The 16,183-nt window shown below is 43.9% G+C and overlaps 1 protein-coding gene across 2 annotated transcripts in view; it reads left to right on the plus strand.

Moving 5' to 3' along the window:
• The window catches only part of LAMA3 (laminin subunit alpha 3), a 1,348,901-nt gene that overhangs the window by 635,751 nt on the left and 696,967 nt on the right, over positions 1 to 16,183 (plus strand). For both annotated transcript variants that reach the window (XM_069620910.1, XM_069620909.1), the window contains exon 15: positions 11,942 to 12,076. In XM_069620910.1, coding sequence (XP_069477011.1) covers positions 11,942 to 12,076 — 135 coding nt within the window. The remainder of the gene's footprint in view (positions 1 to 11,941; positions 12,077 to 16,183) is intronic.

The following is a 16,183-nucleotide window of genomic DNA, read 5'->3' on the forward strand; positions in this document are numbered from 1 at the left end:
ACAGCTAGGGCACTGTAAATACATATGGGTAATGTAAAAATACACACAAGGATCAAGATGGTTTAAAAACGTACCCACTTATAGCTTTGTTGGTTAGATCATCAAAACGTTAGTCGACTCAGGTAAGGGGTGGGACAAATAATAAAGGCATGCCATTTGAAATCATTCTTCTGTAACAAGCTAGAAGTCACAAGGCATTGATCTAATCTGTGGATAATACAGATATTTTCCATCATGATTTAACAATAACATTATGCGATTGTTTCCAATTAGCCGGTATATTCTGGAGAGCAACTAAAACAAAAAGATCAAATTGGTGATAGTAAACCCCCGCCATCCTGTGATCAAGAGCACGACTGCCCAAAAAAGGATGTCAAAACTAAGAGGACTATGAACATTATAAATTCTATGCAGTATTTTCTAAATGTGACCCCAGCGTGCTTCAATACATTTAAAGTTGAAATACATATATTTAACTGTACCCTTATGGACATACAAGACCAGCATTTGTTATCATCAACTAAACAAAAGTTAAATCATTTGTTTGGGGTTAACTAGGTTAGATGAAGAAATAACAATAATGATCGGGTTAAGCATGCATTTATTGAAATAGAGTTGGTTCTTTTCCAAATACTGGACCATACCTCTGCATTCAAAACCACCCAACAGTCCAATTCCTAGTTCAATTCAGAAGACCATTTTGTATGGCAAAGTCTATAGACATGAAGCATAGCATACAAGTAATCAGCTTTAAATTAGAAGGATTGACTCATGTATTGCAATCTTGTCAGGTCTGGAGTAGCTTCTGCACCTAGAAGAAGAGATATCAGTAATCAGTAATAGCATCCAGTAACAAAGTGTATTGGGTAGGTACTGATGAAAGAATTGCAAATCTCACTCCAAAGTCATCAAAACTTAAAAGCTCATCATCTATGAATATTTGGGACACAAACATAATACCCTTATTAATCCAAAGCCTCCAAAAGATGACTTTCCCCTTTCTTTTATTCAAATGAACATTCCATAAATATTGCAATACATATTTAGAAGGTTTTGATGTATGAGGGTATACAAACTCCCTACGATGTTACCAAGTAAGAGAAATTGTACTACGCTTATGAGTTTAGAGTGATTAGTATTCAGTAAAACATCAGGTATGGGAAAAGGACATCCAAATACTCTCTTAAAGATTGACCAAATAGATGTATTCAAGAATTATTAAGGCAAAAACCAGCACTGTGCTTTCTTCACAATAAAGTTAGCATTGCACATTTTAAAATTGGGAAATGTAAGCTCTCCATTGTCCTTAAACTGCTTCAATTTACTAAGAGAGATACATTACTTTTTATTATCCGATAACTATATAGTGAGACTGGACACAAAAGTAGGGGTAGGGAAGGAGGATCATGCTTAGGGAAAACAACACAATAGAGGGAATCATCATTTCATAGTTTTAAGGTGACCCCACCAAGACAGATATAAAGGAGATGAAGCAGGAGCAGAATCCTGCAATCTAGAAAATAAGGCAGTAGAATTAAGTTTTAATTTTTCTTTACCATATGATGCAATGTATAAACCTAGATATTTAATGTAATTGGGGCTCCTTACCATATCAATGTGACAATTTTTTTATTTAAGAAAAAAAAGATCCAGAGGAAGAATTTCCAATTTCTCCTTTTTTAATTTGTACACTGACACTGAGGAAAATAATCTATGAATTCAAGTAAATTATGAAGATTAGCACCTAGATTTTTTTTATAAAAATCAGAACATCATCAGCAGATGTGGCCAGCTCAATTTCAGTTTTATTGCCCAAGACTCAAGGAACTCTGGTATTACAATGAATTACCTCAAAGAAAGGTTCAATGGAAAGAATACAAAGGAGGGATATAGAGGACTTTCTTGCATAGTACCTCTATGAAGAGAAGAAAATGAATAGAAATCAGAATAGCTGCTTTAGGATTAGAAAATAAATGTTTGATTAGGGAAATAAAATAAGAGCCAAATCCATGCCATTTAAAAGCTTTTAACAAGTAATCCTATTCCATCGGATCAGTGATTTTTTTGGCATCTATGACAGTGACTTCAAAGCTATTTGTGGAATTACCAATTAAATTAAGAATATTCAAAAAAGTCTTGAGTTGGCAGATGCAATTTAGCCTTTTACAAACCCAATTTGGCATGGTTTAATCAAATAAGGGAGAAAGGAGTCCATATGATTAGCAATAACTTTAGTAAATGTTTAATATCAGAGTTGACTAGAGATGTAGGTATAGAATTATTAGGGAGATCACTATCCTTAACAGATTTGAGAAAGAAATTAGCATTGCATCTGAAAATTATTCCGAGGATTCAACCCCCTCTGAAAATCGGAAAGCAGTGGAAGCAATTTAGGAGACAACATATGGACATAGTGTGTGAAAAAATCAGAAGAACAACAATCAGGGTCAGTGCCTTGCATCTTTTAAGATCTTAATTGCCTTGTGTATTTCCTCCAACTAGATAGGTCTATCCAGAGAACTAAGGCCACGTGATGGTTAAGGAAGTTTATCTAATTTACTAAAAAAAAACATTACAATTAGTATACATGTTGGAATGTGCAGAAAAATAAAGATGTTTATAGAATTTTGTAAAGCCTCTTAAAATTACTTTGAGCAAACCAAAACTCCTTCCTCATTGTTAACATATGGAAATTTGGAACATTCTTTCTTAAATTTCAAATATGAACCAAGAGCTTTACTAGCCTTATAGAATTTAAATAAATGTTAGTTTTATATTGTAGGGGAGTTCCACAGGCCTTCTGAGTATCAGTATTATTAATTTCCCCCTAAGTTTTGCAATTTGTTTAAAAATATTTCCATTAGGTTTAATATTGTGAGATCGTTGAAAAAGCTTTAACTGTTGTAATAGTCAGTTATTAAATTAGCATAAAAGGATGGCTCAAGATATGTGAGGCCATGGATATTCATTATTGAAATAGCATCCTGATAGAACCAATGTGCAATTTATTAAGAACCTATATACCCATATCAATCAACTCATTATACAAAATGTTGTATTGAGGGACTTATTAATAAGTATGGAAATGTCCAAAACGTCTGAAAATAAAAGACTGAATGGGAGATTTGGCTGAATTTCAGCCGTTTGAACATTCTGAACGGCTGGAAAGGTTGACCAAATCCCCCATTTGGTGGCAAGGGCTGCGGGGGTGTCCCCCGCATCCTTGTACACTATGCTTTGAGTGGGGGTTGCGGAGGTGTCCCCCGCAGCCGGTCTGTAAAAAGTTTAAAAAAAAGAAAAAGAAAAGGGCCCGGCGCCGCTGGTTCACGATCACGGAAGTAAAAGGGAACACGCGTCACAGGGACACAGCGAGTCAGCGGCAAACAGCGAAGTGTGCTGCTGCAAGGTAAGTAGGGGGGTGGGACAAGGGCAAAGGCTGAAATGTTCAGGGGAGAGAAGACCGAAAGTTATTTTCAGAAAAGTAACTTTCGGTCTTTTCTCCTTCAAACATTTCAGCCGCAGGCTTCCAACCCCAATCCATAAGTATAGACCCCCCCAACCCCCATTCGATTTACCATCTGCTGTCTTTTATCTGGAATTTGTAATCCCTTCATGTTTGATTAAATACACTTTAGCAACATTGAACCAATAGGTAAAGTGCCAAGGACAAGTTTGCTCGTCCTTTTTGCATAGTCTTTCATAATAGTCTGGCACTTACAAATAGGATTTCTTATAAAAGACAAGTATTCAAAATAAAGAAATATACATTATATATAATAGCAATTAATCAAATCTACCAGATAAGTAAGAAAACCCAGCGCAATACCTACAGCAACAAACAAAAGGGGCAATACAAAGGAAAAGACAGGCAAGACAAATACCAAACTAATTCGAACCATCATCAGCAAAGGTGAAATCATCATAAAAACAAAAGCGCAAATAGAAGTAATAAAGTATGTGGCAAGAGAGAAGGACATCTCCAGTCGCAAGGGCCCAAGTTAGCAAAAGATGAAAGATTAGGGAGTGGGAAGACCAAAAAGAGGTCAGACACTTATGTCACTTTGCCATGCCTTAAAGGATTAGACAATTATGACCAACGAGTCAGCAAAAAGAGACCAATTGATGTTATAGAACTAATCATTAGACAATGTGTTAAGAATCCAGTTTTCCCATCTGAAGTAGACGGCCGCTAGCAATTCAACACAAGTGAGATATCCATTTCTTCCATACTGCATGAAGGAAGGGGCAGTTTAAGGACCGCAGGATTCTCAAATACTGAAGTGCAGCCTCTTAGAGTGCCTTTAAATGTGCGAAACCATATCGCTCATTAAGTTGCTTTAAGGCTGGACAGAATGAAATAAACTCTTTTCTTTGCATGGCAGTAGAGTTCAACATAATAAACATGTTGTGGCCTTTCTAATCAAATTGCTTTGATTCCCACAACTTCATAATTAATTGTAACTGGTTACATTTCAGAAGATAGAAGATCAGAGTTTTGGATGAGGCTTTTTCCGTGTTGGATTTATTTTTGGACCAACCCCATGAGCTCTTCGTATATATATTTAGAGACACCGTTTTTGGTAGAGCTAGACGTTTAGGTAACATATTTTTTAGAATGCATAGCCCCCTGGATTGTATTCATTTAGCACCACTAGCCAGATAAGTGCTCTCGAGGTTGGAGGAATGTGGTCAAATTTCTTGATGTGCTGGCATGCTTTCACTGACCTTTCTTTTAGGCTTGGCAGTTTATGGTTTTCAGTTGTAGGCAAGCATGCATGCATATTTTTGCTGCCTCAGTAAAGCCTTTATAGGATGCTTGATCAGTGGTCAGGTGAATTCACATAAGGAAAATACAATGTGATAGTCAGGGCAAGCCACAATCAGCAGCTGCCTCAAAATGTTCCTTTGACTTCTCACACCTCAGTCTGTACTATGAGGAACGTGAGGGCATCCTCCCTTCTTTTCCCCCTATATACTCCTCTCGGGTGGCCAGGGAAAGTCCATTGCTTTTGGATCCTGACCGTGGGAGTGGATATGCGAGAGAGGATCACCTGGGTGGAGGGAACTTGGTGAGTGGGGAGAGGACGTCCTTAGGTGACTCATGGTATCCCCCATTTCCTTTTCATAATGAACCCTCCATTCCACAAATCATCATAGGCCATTGTCAGCCCTTTCCCTTTTCCTCCCCTAAAACATTCCCAGAGAAACAACAGTACTCTACTGGGATGAGGAAGAGACCAAGTAGAGCAACACATCGTCATTTTAATAATTATATTATATGGCATATATAACACGCCTATACACAAGTGTTTCAAGGCGCGACGTGGCAAGGGAGGGGAGCGGAGGGAAGACAGAGACAACGATCTTACTAGGCCAGGTGACATTGTGATTGAGCAAGTGCAGGGGAGGTGGGGAGGGGAAAGTGCGGGGGCGGGGGGAAAGGGGAAAGTGCGGGGTGGGGGAGGGGAAGTGCAGTGCATAGAATATCAGAAAATAAATAGGAACAATAAATAAGAAGTGCAGCCAGCCGGTGGCAGGTGCAAGGGTAAATGCAGGCATCAGGTATCAAGTGCTGGTAGGGGGCTGTAGGGATACAGAAACAGCCACAGAGTGCAATGGTTGCCATGGGGGCAGTGCAGGTGTGCAACTGGCTTGGAGGGGACCTGGGCCCAAGAACAGATGGTAGCCAGGTGACCAGTGCAGTTTCAGTTCAGCCAGGAGTTCAGCAAGGGAGAGGAGGAGAGAAAGCAAAAGCAAAGAGGAAGGTCTTGAGGTGCTTCCGGAACCAGAGATGGTTCTCCTCATGTTTCACAGAGGCAGGGAGGCTGTTCCAGAGGGAGGCCCCAGCCGAAGAAAGAGATCTCCCACCAACTTGGTCCTTGGAGAAGCGACTGAACCTGAGGAAGGTGGAGGCGGATGAGCAGAGAGCTTGAGAAGGAAGATATTTGGGAAGAGAGAGTTGAAGGTATTGAGGCTCCAGACCCCTGAAGGTTTTGTGGACAATGCAGAGGGGTTTGAACTTAATCCTCACAGCCACTGGGAGCCAATGCAGAGATTTCAGTCCTGGAGAGATACGATCCCTGGGCTTGATGCCAAAGACAAGTCTTGCAGTCCTGTTGTGGATGAGTTGCAGAAGGCAGAGGGTGAAGGAAGGCAGATCTTGAAAGAGGCTTTTGCAGTAGTCCAGCCTAGAGAGAACCAGAGCTCTGTAGACAGTGAGCTTCTGGGGGAAGGAGAGGAAAGGAAGAATACCTCTGAGGAGGTGCAGATGGTAGTATGACTTCTTAGCGATGTCAGAGATGTGAGAAGAGAAGGAGAGTGTGGAGTCGAAGATAACCCTGAGGTTTTTAGCCTCACAGGTGGGAGCAGGAAGAGGGCCAAGAGAGGCCGGCCAGAGAGAGACAGGAAAGGATGGAGCGGGTGTGCTGATGAGGAGAATCTCAGTCTTACTGGTATTAATGCAGAGATCATTGGTGGCACACCACTCCTGAATAGCAGACAGAAAGTGATGTGAGAAGGAGACAAGGTGGCTGAAGGGAGCCTGATAATGAGCTGATTGTCATCCGCATTGCACTGAAAGTTGGGGCATAGAGTGGCAATGCGGTGGGCAAGAAATGCCAGGTATTGGTTGAACAGCCAGGGAGAGAGGTTAGACCCCTGGGGAACACTGCAGGTAGAGATAGAGATAGAGAAGGACCCAAGTTGGACCTGGGAGGGTCGATCGGAAAAGGAAAGAAATCAACCAAGCCAGAGCCTGATTAGTGATACCCAGGTTATCATGGAGATGGTTGAGCAGGATGGCATGGGTGACCGTGTCAAAGGCAGAAGAGAGATCAAGTAAGATGAGATCACAGGGGTGTTGGAATCGAGGTTAGAGAGCAGATCTTCACAGATGTTTAGGAGAGCAGTTTCTGTGTTTCTAGCAGCTCTGAAGCCAGACTGATGGTCATGGAGACAACCAACAGATTCAGTGTGAAGATTAAGCTGGGAAATGGCCAGCGTTTCCAGGAGTTTGCCCAGGAAAGGCGTGATGGAGATCGGACGATAGTTAGCCGGGCAGGACGGGTCGGCACAGGGTTTCCTAAGAAGGGGGTGCACAAGGGAGTGCTTCAGGGGGGAAGGGAATACTCCAGTGGCAAAGGAGTGGTTGCAGAAGTCAGCCAGTGCAGGAGCCAGTGTGTCAATGTGGTCCTTGATGGTTTTGGAGGAACAGGGGTGAACCTGTTTTGACGAGACCTATAGATCAGACTTGTCTAGAAACCTCGTCTGAGGAGAAGAGGGGAAAGGCAGAGAAGGAGGGAGACGAGGTGGCCGAATGAAGGCCAGAGGAAGAGCAGGGAGTAGAGGGAGGAGAGGAAGAGAGAGAGGTGAAAATGTCCTGAATTTTAGAGATGAAATGAGAAGCCAGATCCATGCAGAGAGCCTGGGAGGGGACAGGGGAGGTAGAGACTGCAATAGGATTGTCCAGTTCCTTGCAGATTTTAAAGATGTCGGCCAAGTTGTTAGATGCCACAGAGATACAGGCTTGGATGTGAGCTCTCTTCTTGGTGCGGACAGAGAGCCGGTATTGCCTTTGGAGCAGGCGGCAGGCCAGTTTTTCGGAGGATGTACCGGAAGCATGCCATTTCCTCTCAGCCACCCTGCACTTGCGTTAGAGGGTGACGAGGTCTGAGTCGTGCCAGGAGTTGCACTTGGCTTTGGGCTTCAAGCGGATCCTCATGACAGGGGCAAGAACATCAAGAGTATCAGATATAGCAAAGTGGAGCATGGAAAGGGCTGTGTCAGGATGTGAGTCAGCCAAAGCGGGAGGGGGGGTGAGAAAGTGGCGGCGAAAGCATCAACTGACACGCGCTTCATGGGACGGATGACCGAGAAGATGGGTGGCAGTGCTGGAGGTGGCTTGGCCTGAAGGGTAGAGAGGGTGAGCTGGGAGGAAAGGAGAAAGTGATCACTCCAGCAGAGAGGAGTGGTGAGAAGGAGAGAAAGGGGAAGGTCTGAAGAGATCAGAACATCCAGAGTGTGCCCTGCAGAGTGAGTCGTGCCAGAGGGGAGAATAGAGTGAGAGAGAGTCACAAAGGTCACGAAAGAGTCCAGAGGAAGGACAGGAAGCATCCAGGTGGATGTTAAAGTCTCCAAGAAGAAGGAAGTGGTCGAGGCCAGGAGGGAAGGGGAGAGGTCTGCCCACTCAGAGAGGAAAGAGGAGATCTGACCAGGTGGCTGGTAGATGGTAGCCACAGTAAAGGAATGACTAGGAGAGAGAGAGAGCCTGCAGACGAAGCATTCGAAAGAGGATTAGGCCTGCGTAGGAATGACAGAGGCAGGAATCCACTCGGGTAAGATCAGGGCTACACCCCTCTGGAACGGTTGCACCTGGGCACGGAGAGGATCTTGTAGCCGTCATGGAGGAGAGTGTCAAAGCTCGTGACAGAGTTGGCCGTGAACCATGTCTCGGTGAGACCGAGGACATTGAGGTCAAGTTCTTCCAGGAGGTGACAGATGTCACAGCAGTGTTTGGCAGCTGAGCAAGAGTTAAGAGTGGCAATATGGAGAAGTTTGCAATCCTTGAAAGACTTCCGGGCGAAGGGTACAAATCAGAGGTACACCCTGCGAAAATGTAGAAGAAGAAGGAGTAGAGGGCAAGGTAGCCAAGGAGGAGACAGCACAGGGAGGCAAGGAAGCTGTTTAGGGAAGAGAGGGGACAGCCGGAGAAGGAAGGAAGTTGATGAGGCGCAGGAAGCATCTATCAAAGAGAAGAAGATTGGCCTGAGGGCCTTGGACCAAGACGGTACCATTCAGGTAAACATTTATGATGACCTTAGAGGAGTCGATGCACACACATATCGACCTCAACTGGGTACTGAGACGAGGAGGAGGACAGCAAGAGTAAGGCAGGACTACCGCTTCAGCAGTGAGCAGTCTACTCCTTTTTGGTCCAGTCATGATGGTGGGAACTTCAAAAGGCGGAATCATTACAGAAATGGAGGCAGAAGCAGCAGCTGAGAAAGCAACTCCGGATCAGCGGTGTGGCAGGCGGAGCGCTCAAGACCCATTTAAAGATGCAGAGTTTGTGCAGCACGAAGCAAAGCTGAGGCACGCTGGAGGTCAGTAGCAGACCACGAGAAGGAGACCGGCGTGACCGGGCAAAGCAGTGGCAAGAATCTTGAACTGCAGTTAGAGCATCGTCGGGGGAGCAATGCCACAGAGAGCCGCTGGGAGAAGAAGCAAGGTACTGCACGGGAAGGTGAGAACCCGTGGCGAAAGAGGAACTTGGAAGGCCGTAAGCTCCAGCCAGAGTGTGCAAGAAAGGGGAACCATCGGGCTGGCAGGCGAATATGCGAACCAGGTAATGAACATTGTTTTGAATACCGTACGAAAGGAAAGCAATTATAAGCACTTTTGAAAACCAAACAAAATGAAAGGCATTATAAGTACATTTGAATACTGAACAGAGTGAAAACATGTTTTTTGAGCATTCGTGAATATTGAGTGGAGTGAAAGAAAGTTGGTGAATTTGGCACATACCACAAACTGTATTATCTGAAGCGCACATATTGGCAAAGTCAAGAGAATACCAAGAAGCGTATGATATGAGAAACCAAGTATTGGCCAAAGCCAATAGATTTCAAGGAATTGCACTATATGAGAAAACGAGCTTTGGCAAAAGCCAAAGAGTTCAAGGAGCTGCATGTTATGAGGAAGCCTTAATTGGCAAGAACATGGCGAATACAAGAAAGAGTAACAAGTGCATGGTGTCCAAAGAAGCCACATTACAGTGTCAGGAGAGTGTGACACAGATGAATAAATCAAACCTCACTGTTAAATTGAAGCAGTGGCATATTGTTGATGGAAAGCAGCCAGGAAGGGGTATTGGTTGCGTGACCTGTAGTGGGTGGATTGTGTGGTCCAAAAACTGCCCCTATACCGATTACCCCCTGTATGGACAAGCCACTGAAAATATCCATAAAAAGTAGCTTGTGTTTTACAACAACCTCTTATGTAATTTTTGAAGTTAAGAAATTGAGCTGAAGAAATGTAACTGCCTATGTGAACTAGTGAAAAGTACCAATATCAAAAGAGCTGGGAATTTTCCCAAGGAACTGTGTTGTTTGTGAAAAGCTGGAAGATTTCAACTCTTGGGAAAGGGAACCCTGTTGCCTTGTGAACTGTTTTGAACTTGAGGAAGGGGGAGCTGATTACAAGCCTAAAGCTGGAAGAAGCTTTGAACTTTGTTTTGAACACTACTCATTTTGATGCTGACATCTCTACCCATTGTATAAATTAATTGTGAGGGCAAGTTTAGATTTTGGACACAGACAGTCATTTAATTTGGACTTCCTGAAACACACTATCCTTAGTTTTCTTTAGGTAGGGGAATTCCACCTTAGCATAGGGCAAGTTAGACCTTACTGCATCCTGCTTTTTAAGTTAATAAAACATTTGTAAACCAAACTTGAACCTGTTGTCTGTGTCTACTTCATGATGCCTTCACAGTACATTACCTCTCTATTTTGCAGAGCTCTATCCATGAGCTTCCATTGAAGGGAGTGTGTGGGCAGCCTTGCGCTGGACTTGTAAGCTACTCACTTTGCTGCTTAGACCCGTTCCACCTGCTCAGATCATCCATCTTCTCCAGGGTCCTTGATTTGCGTGTGGGCAGGCTGACCAGCAGCCAGCCCCCTGCTCTGAGCACTTCCTCACTTGCAAAAGTATCTTAAATAAGACAACAGCAGCCCCAGAGTAGGTTGTATACGAATTGTTCGTTTTACAACTGTTCGAATTACAATTGACCTTTTCACAATTGACCGAATTGTGAAGGTCAATTGTAACATATATGTGGGGGGAAAGGAAACCCCCCACAACCCCCCACCTAACGCAAAACCCCCCAAAACCCCTATATATATAAATAAATATATATTACCAAACAGATATATATATATATATATATATATATATATATATATATATATATATATATATATATATATACGGTCAATTGTGAAAAGGTCAATTGTGACCCTTTAAATTCGGTCAATTGTTCATTCGAACAATTGTAAACGAACAATTTGGGTAATACCCCAGAGTACTGCAGCAAGCAAGGATTATTATGAAGATACTACACAAGCATTAGTGTATAGCATGTGTTGCCCTATTGTTTCTCTGCCTTCCCACCCATTGGTGTTTTAGTTATACTGGACACTCCGCTAGCCTCATCCAAACGCCAGCACAATCATAATTGTCTCTTGGAAGACGAGCTGGGGTTTTGCGGGTCTGTACGAGTCCCAGTTTTTGCCTTGAAAGACGGGCTGTCAGCCCACGGATGCTTGGATGGGACCACCTGCTACATTGACAATGGGAAGCACATGAGTAGAACCTACAAAAGCAAGAGTAAAAAAAAAAACTGAGGACATTGTGTGACTGTCAACTGATCACCTTCTGCGGGAAAGCCCAGATTGAAATGAGCACAACATAACAACTGTTGATTCCAAGCAGAACTATCCTGTTCTTGTGGTTGAACTTTTTTCAATGCCTTTATTTATGTTTGCCCAATTCTAACTATCCCCATTGAACCACTGTGCGACTGCATTTTTCTGGTTCTGCTTGTAGTTAGCCATACTGAACTTTGTGACAATACACCTCGACTACATCATTTCTACATCTAATCCATGCCTTACATTTATTTCTAATGACAGACAGTGATCCAGCATCAGTGGGATACAGGGTCAGACCTTAATGCAAAACACCAAGAGCATTTACAATTGAGTAAAAGTGGTGAAATAGTAGCTCATTAAGACTATGAACTCCAACCACATGGTGGTGTTCCTTTGGTGTTCCTTGTGTTGACACGCCCTTGTATTTTCCAATTTGAACCTTCTCTGCTGAGCAGCAATCTGTCACAATGATTTCCAAGACCTTTTAAAACCTTTTTTATTTTCCATTGTAGAGTGCAATTGTGATGTATACGGGTCATCAGACAATATGTGTAGCTCTAAAGGGCAATGTCATTGTCATGAAAACTATGCCGGCCTAACCTGCAATCAGTGTGCACCAGCCTACTACAGCTACCCTACCTGCTCACGTAAGTACCCATTCATGTATGCATTTCACTTACTGTCCATCATTTGCTTTATATCTCTTTTGCCAGAGGCTAACCTTTATGTTGTGCTAAGAATTCTGTTGTTGGGGAATTCTAAAATACTGTAGAAGAGAGTAGCGATTGGAGAAGTAGCTGTGAGACTGAAAGAGACGCTCTGAGGGTCTTTCCTACCCACTGATGTTTCCTAGTTAATATAGGTAGCAAATGCGCTAAGAACCATACTGTCTCTGTTGTCTCCTTACCTCTGAATCGGATTACAATACTGGCAAAATTGGTCTTTGCCCCCGGACCTGTCCTGGAGGTGGTCGGGATGCTGCAGGAACCCGTAGATGCTGATCCCATTGTGTAGTGAAGACTTGAATGGAACTATGAGGCATTTGGCCTGGCTTGGATCACGTGGGCTGCGTCACCGGTGGAGTCATCAGTGAGATGGTGAGCAGAGTCTGTCCGAGCAACTGTACCACTGAGGAAGTGCACAGAGTAAAGTAGCAGTGTAGCGAGAAGCGTGGCTTGCTGGAGTGCACGGAACGCATTAGCATTGGTGCTGCTGGAGGAAGCAGTGAGCACTGACAAGCAGGGGATTTGTGGAGTACACAGAGTCGAGTAGTGGAGTAGCAGGAAGTGTGCTGTGCTGAGCTGTAGCATCCGAACGGTGTAGCATCTGTGCTCAAGAGAATGGCGGCTGGCACATAGAGCTGTGTCGGCCATCTTTGGGTCAGGCAAGGTTTCAAGACATTGGGCCTCATTACACGGATGGCGGTAAGGATTTACCGGTACCGGTAAAATACTGGTACCGGTAAATCCTTACCGCCTTACTACGAGTTCCCTTTGCGGGTTGGGGGATTTAACGCCTGCTTTTTTCAGGCATTAAAAACCAACCCGCAAAGGGACCCAGGGAGCTAATTACGGTACCGCAATTTGCGGTACCGTAATTAGCGCCTTCCCCATTCCCATTATGCCCTATGGGGCAAAAATGGGAATGGGGAAGGGCAATGGTGGAAGGGGGAATTACCGCCCCGCCAACCTTGGAATGGGGCGGTAATTCCCCTTTCCGCCAAGGCGGTGCCGGTATTTTACCGGCATGACCATGGCGCTAATGGCGCCATGGTTCTCCGCCATCCGTGTAATGAGGCCCATTGTGTGTAGTCCCTCGAGTGTTGGTGGTGGCCATCTTCGGTCAGGTAACAACATGACAGCTGGACCCAGAGGCATGAGGAAACATTGCTGAATCAAGTAATTGTCTGAGCACATATGTGGAAGGAAGTTTTTTATTTGTGACTGTTTTGCATAGCAATTTCCTTCATTCAAGTGATATATTAATTTTCTGCTGTCAATGGTGAGCCTATGATCAAGTGGGATGTGTGGAAAGAGGATTTACAGGACTACGCCTTGGCTATTCATGATCCCCATGAGAATTGGCAAATCGTTGCAATTTCGGCACATCATACAATGAACATATCAGATACCAGTTTATGATGTGTGTCAGCGAGCATACGGTTAGGGAAGACATTTGGAGCAAGAGTAATCCCAGTTTGGATGAGGTGCTTGACCTTGCTAAAAAAGTCAAGCATATGATACAATGTGTGAGAAAGTAAGAGGTGAAAGGAGGGAATAGTGAGAATGGGGAGTGCACAGTGTCAGAGGCACAAATCAAGGATGAAAGAAAATGACCCCAAGGGGGGATGTCCTTGGGGAAAGGTGTTTGGGGAAAAAGGAGGTGGGTGGTGAAGGAGGTTTTGAGAAAAAAGGAGCTGGATGGAGAGTGTATGAAAGGGGCTTTAGATGTGGGAGCACTGTTCAGTTTTGAAGCTTAGAGAAATGTCCTGGTTTGAGTGTTGAGTGTTGGAAGTGTAAGAAGAAAGGGCGCAACAGTGCTGTGGGAACCTTTACTCAAGGGGTGTCCCAAGAAATTCCACAGGGTGTGGAAGATGAGATTGAGTAATGTATTCAGGTGAGTGGTGTGTGCAGGTGAGTTTCTCAGTTGGGAGTGTTGGGAGGGAGTCCAAGAAAGGAAAAAAGCCCCATGTTGTGGTATTGGTAGATGGGCAGGGTGTTCCCATCCTAATAGATAAATGTTCGGACTACACCATTGTGGACTGGGAGACCTGGTTCACACTCTTTGATGGAAAGGGGAAGAAACTCGATAAGCCCAAGGTGAGGGCCATTGCGTATAGGGGAACCAAGATTGAGATCATGGGTGAAGCCAGGTGTAAGCTGGAGTGCAAAGGAAAGGTCACAGAAGCTGAAGTCTTTGTCTCTAGGAACGGTGGTTGTCTACTGTGGTGGTACTAGCAAGATGAGATGGTACTTGTCATAGATCATCACAGTGTACCGGCTCTATTGACGGTTGTTGACAAGAATTTGAAGGTGCAGAGTGAGCTTGGGCCTTTTTTTGAAGGCAAACCTGGGTGTGTGAAGGTTTATCAGCATACGATTTGTCTGAAGCCGGGAGCAGTGTCTGTGGCGGGTAAACTCATGAATGTTCCCATCTGTCTCAGGGAGGAGGTGAAGAAGGAGTTGGAGAAGCTAGAGGCTTTAGGTGTGATTGAGATGGTGGAGTCATCAGAGTGGATCTCTCCAAATGTTGTGGCAAGGAAAGATAGTGGAGAGTTCTGGATCTGTGTTGATCTGAGGGGAATGAACAGGAATGTTGTGGTGGATGGGTTTTGTGAGGTGACAGAAATGATAGATGGACACAAGGTTGTTGTATTCTTAGTTAAAGACATTTTTATTAAATTAAAATGGGTTGGAAAAAATGCCACTCTAGCTCCATTCTAAAGAGGAACTTCCCTGCCTACAAACCGAAACTAAGGATCGGCATGTGTCAAGAAGTCAGTAAATCAAATAAAAAATTCCTTGTGTCCAACACAACCTATTCTGACACTCACACTTATAAACAAACAACAAAAGGTACAAGGAAATGTCTTTAATTTGATGTTAGAGAAAGTGTTCAAAACCAAACGTATGGGAATAACTCCAACAAAAATGTTCTCAAGGTAAAGACCCTTCTTCTACAGAAAGAGTGGTACAGACATTCTCGAAGAAATGAGTGTAGAGGGAGGATTTCTGTAGAAGGGAGGCGAGGTGGTGCCACCGTTGAGGCTTAGATTGTTGGCGTTGGCACTCATAGGACATTTGGGGATGATGAAGTACAAAGGGAGGCTGAAGGCTGACTATTGGTGGACTAGGATTGACCTGAAGTTGAGGAAATGGTAAAGTGCTGTGACCATTGTGGCAAGGTGAACAAGATGGTGAGGAATAATATTCAGCCGCTTAGACCATTGGCGTTGCCTTCTCTGCCATGGCAGTACATTACTGTCAATGCATTGGGACCGCTTGGAGACACCAGCAAAAGGACGAAGCAGACCCTTATTTTGTTGGATTTGTATTCCCAGTGGGTTGAAGGGAAGGTGATAAGGTTAATTCTAAAGTGGTTGTGGGATTTCTTGATGAAGTATTTCAGAGGGAGGGTTTTCCTGCCAAACTCCTTGCAGACAATGGGGTACAGTTTACCTCCATGCTTGGGGAAGAATTTCTCATGGGAACTCGCATCATAAGGCGTCACTATATCATCCTGAGACAAATGGTGCAGTACAGCGGTTTAACCGTACCGTCATTAAGGTGGTTCACATGGCCAAGTTGAGGGTGCCGGATTGGGAAGAGACAGTAATGAGGAGGGCATGTGTGTATAGGCTTTCACCATGGCAGGTTTGGTTCCTTTTGAGGTACTTAGGTGAAGGAAGCCTCACAGCGTGGTGTGTCCACTTTGGCTGGGGAGAGCGAGGTTCGTGGACTGGAATGAGGATGGCTTGAGATACAGGATTCAAGAAAGCAGATAGCATAAAGGATCAGTATGACATGCTAAAATGTGTAAAAAACAAATAAAAGGGGTGAACCTTATGTGCGAGATCGCGTTCATGTGAAAAAAAGGAGGAATGTGGGGAAGCATGAGACAGGTTTCTGTGGTCACAACACATTGTAAGGGAGTTCCAAGATTCAGATGATGGCAAAGTTTGGAACAAGGTCAGGCTTCAAGTGGAGCTGTTCTACCCACTGATGTTTCCTAACTAATCAAGGTAATAAATGCTC

This window comes from Ambystoma mexicanum, chromosome 5q, assembly GCF_040938575.1.
Source record: "Ambystoma mexicanum isolate Mex_15411 chromosome 5q, UKY_AmexF1_1, whole genome shotgun sequence".
Lineage (NCBI taxonomy): Eukaryota > Metazoa > Chordata > Amphibia > Caudata > Ambystomatidae > Ambystoma > Ambystoma mexicanum.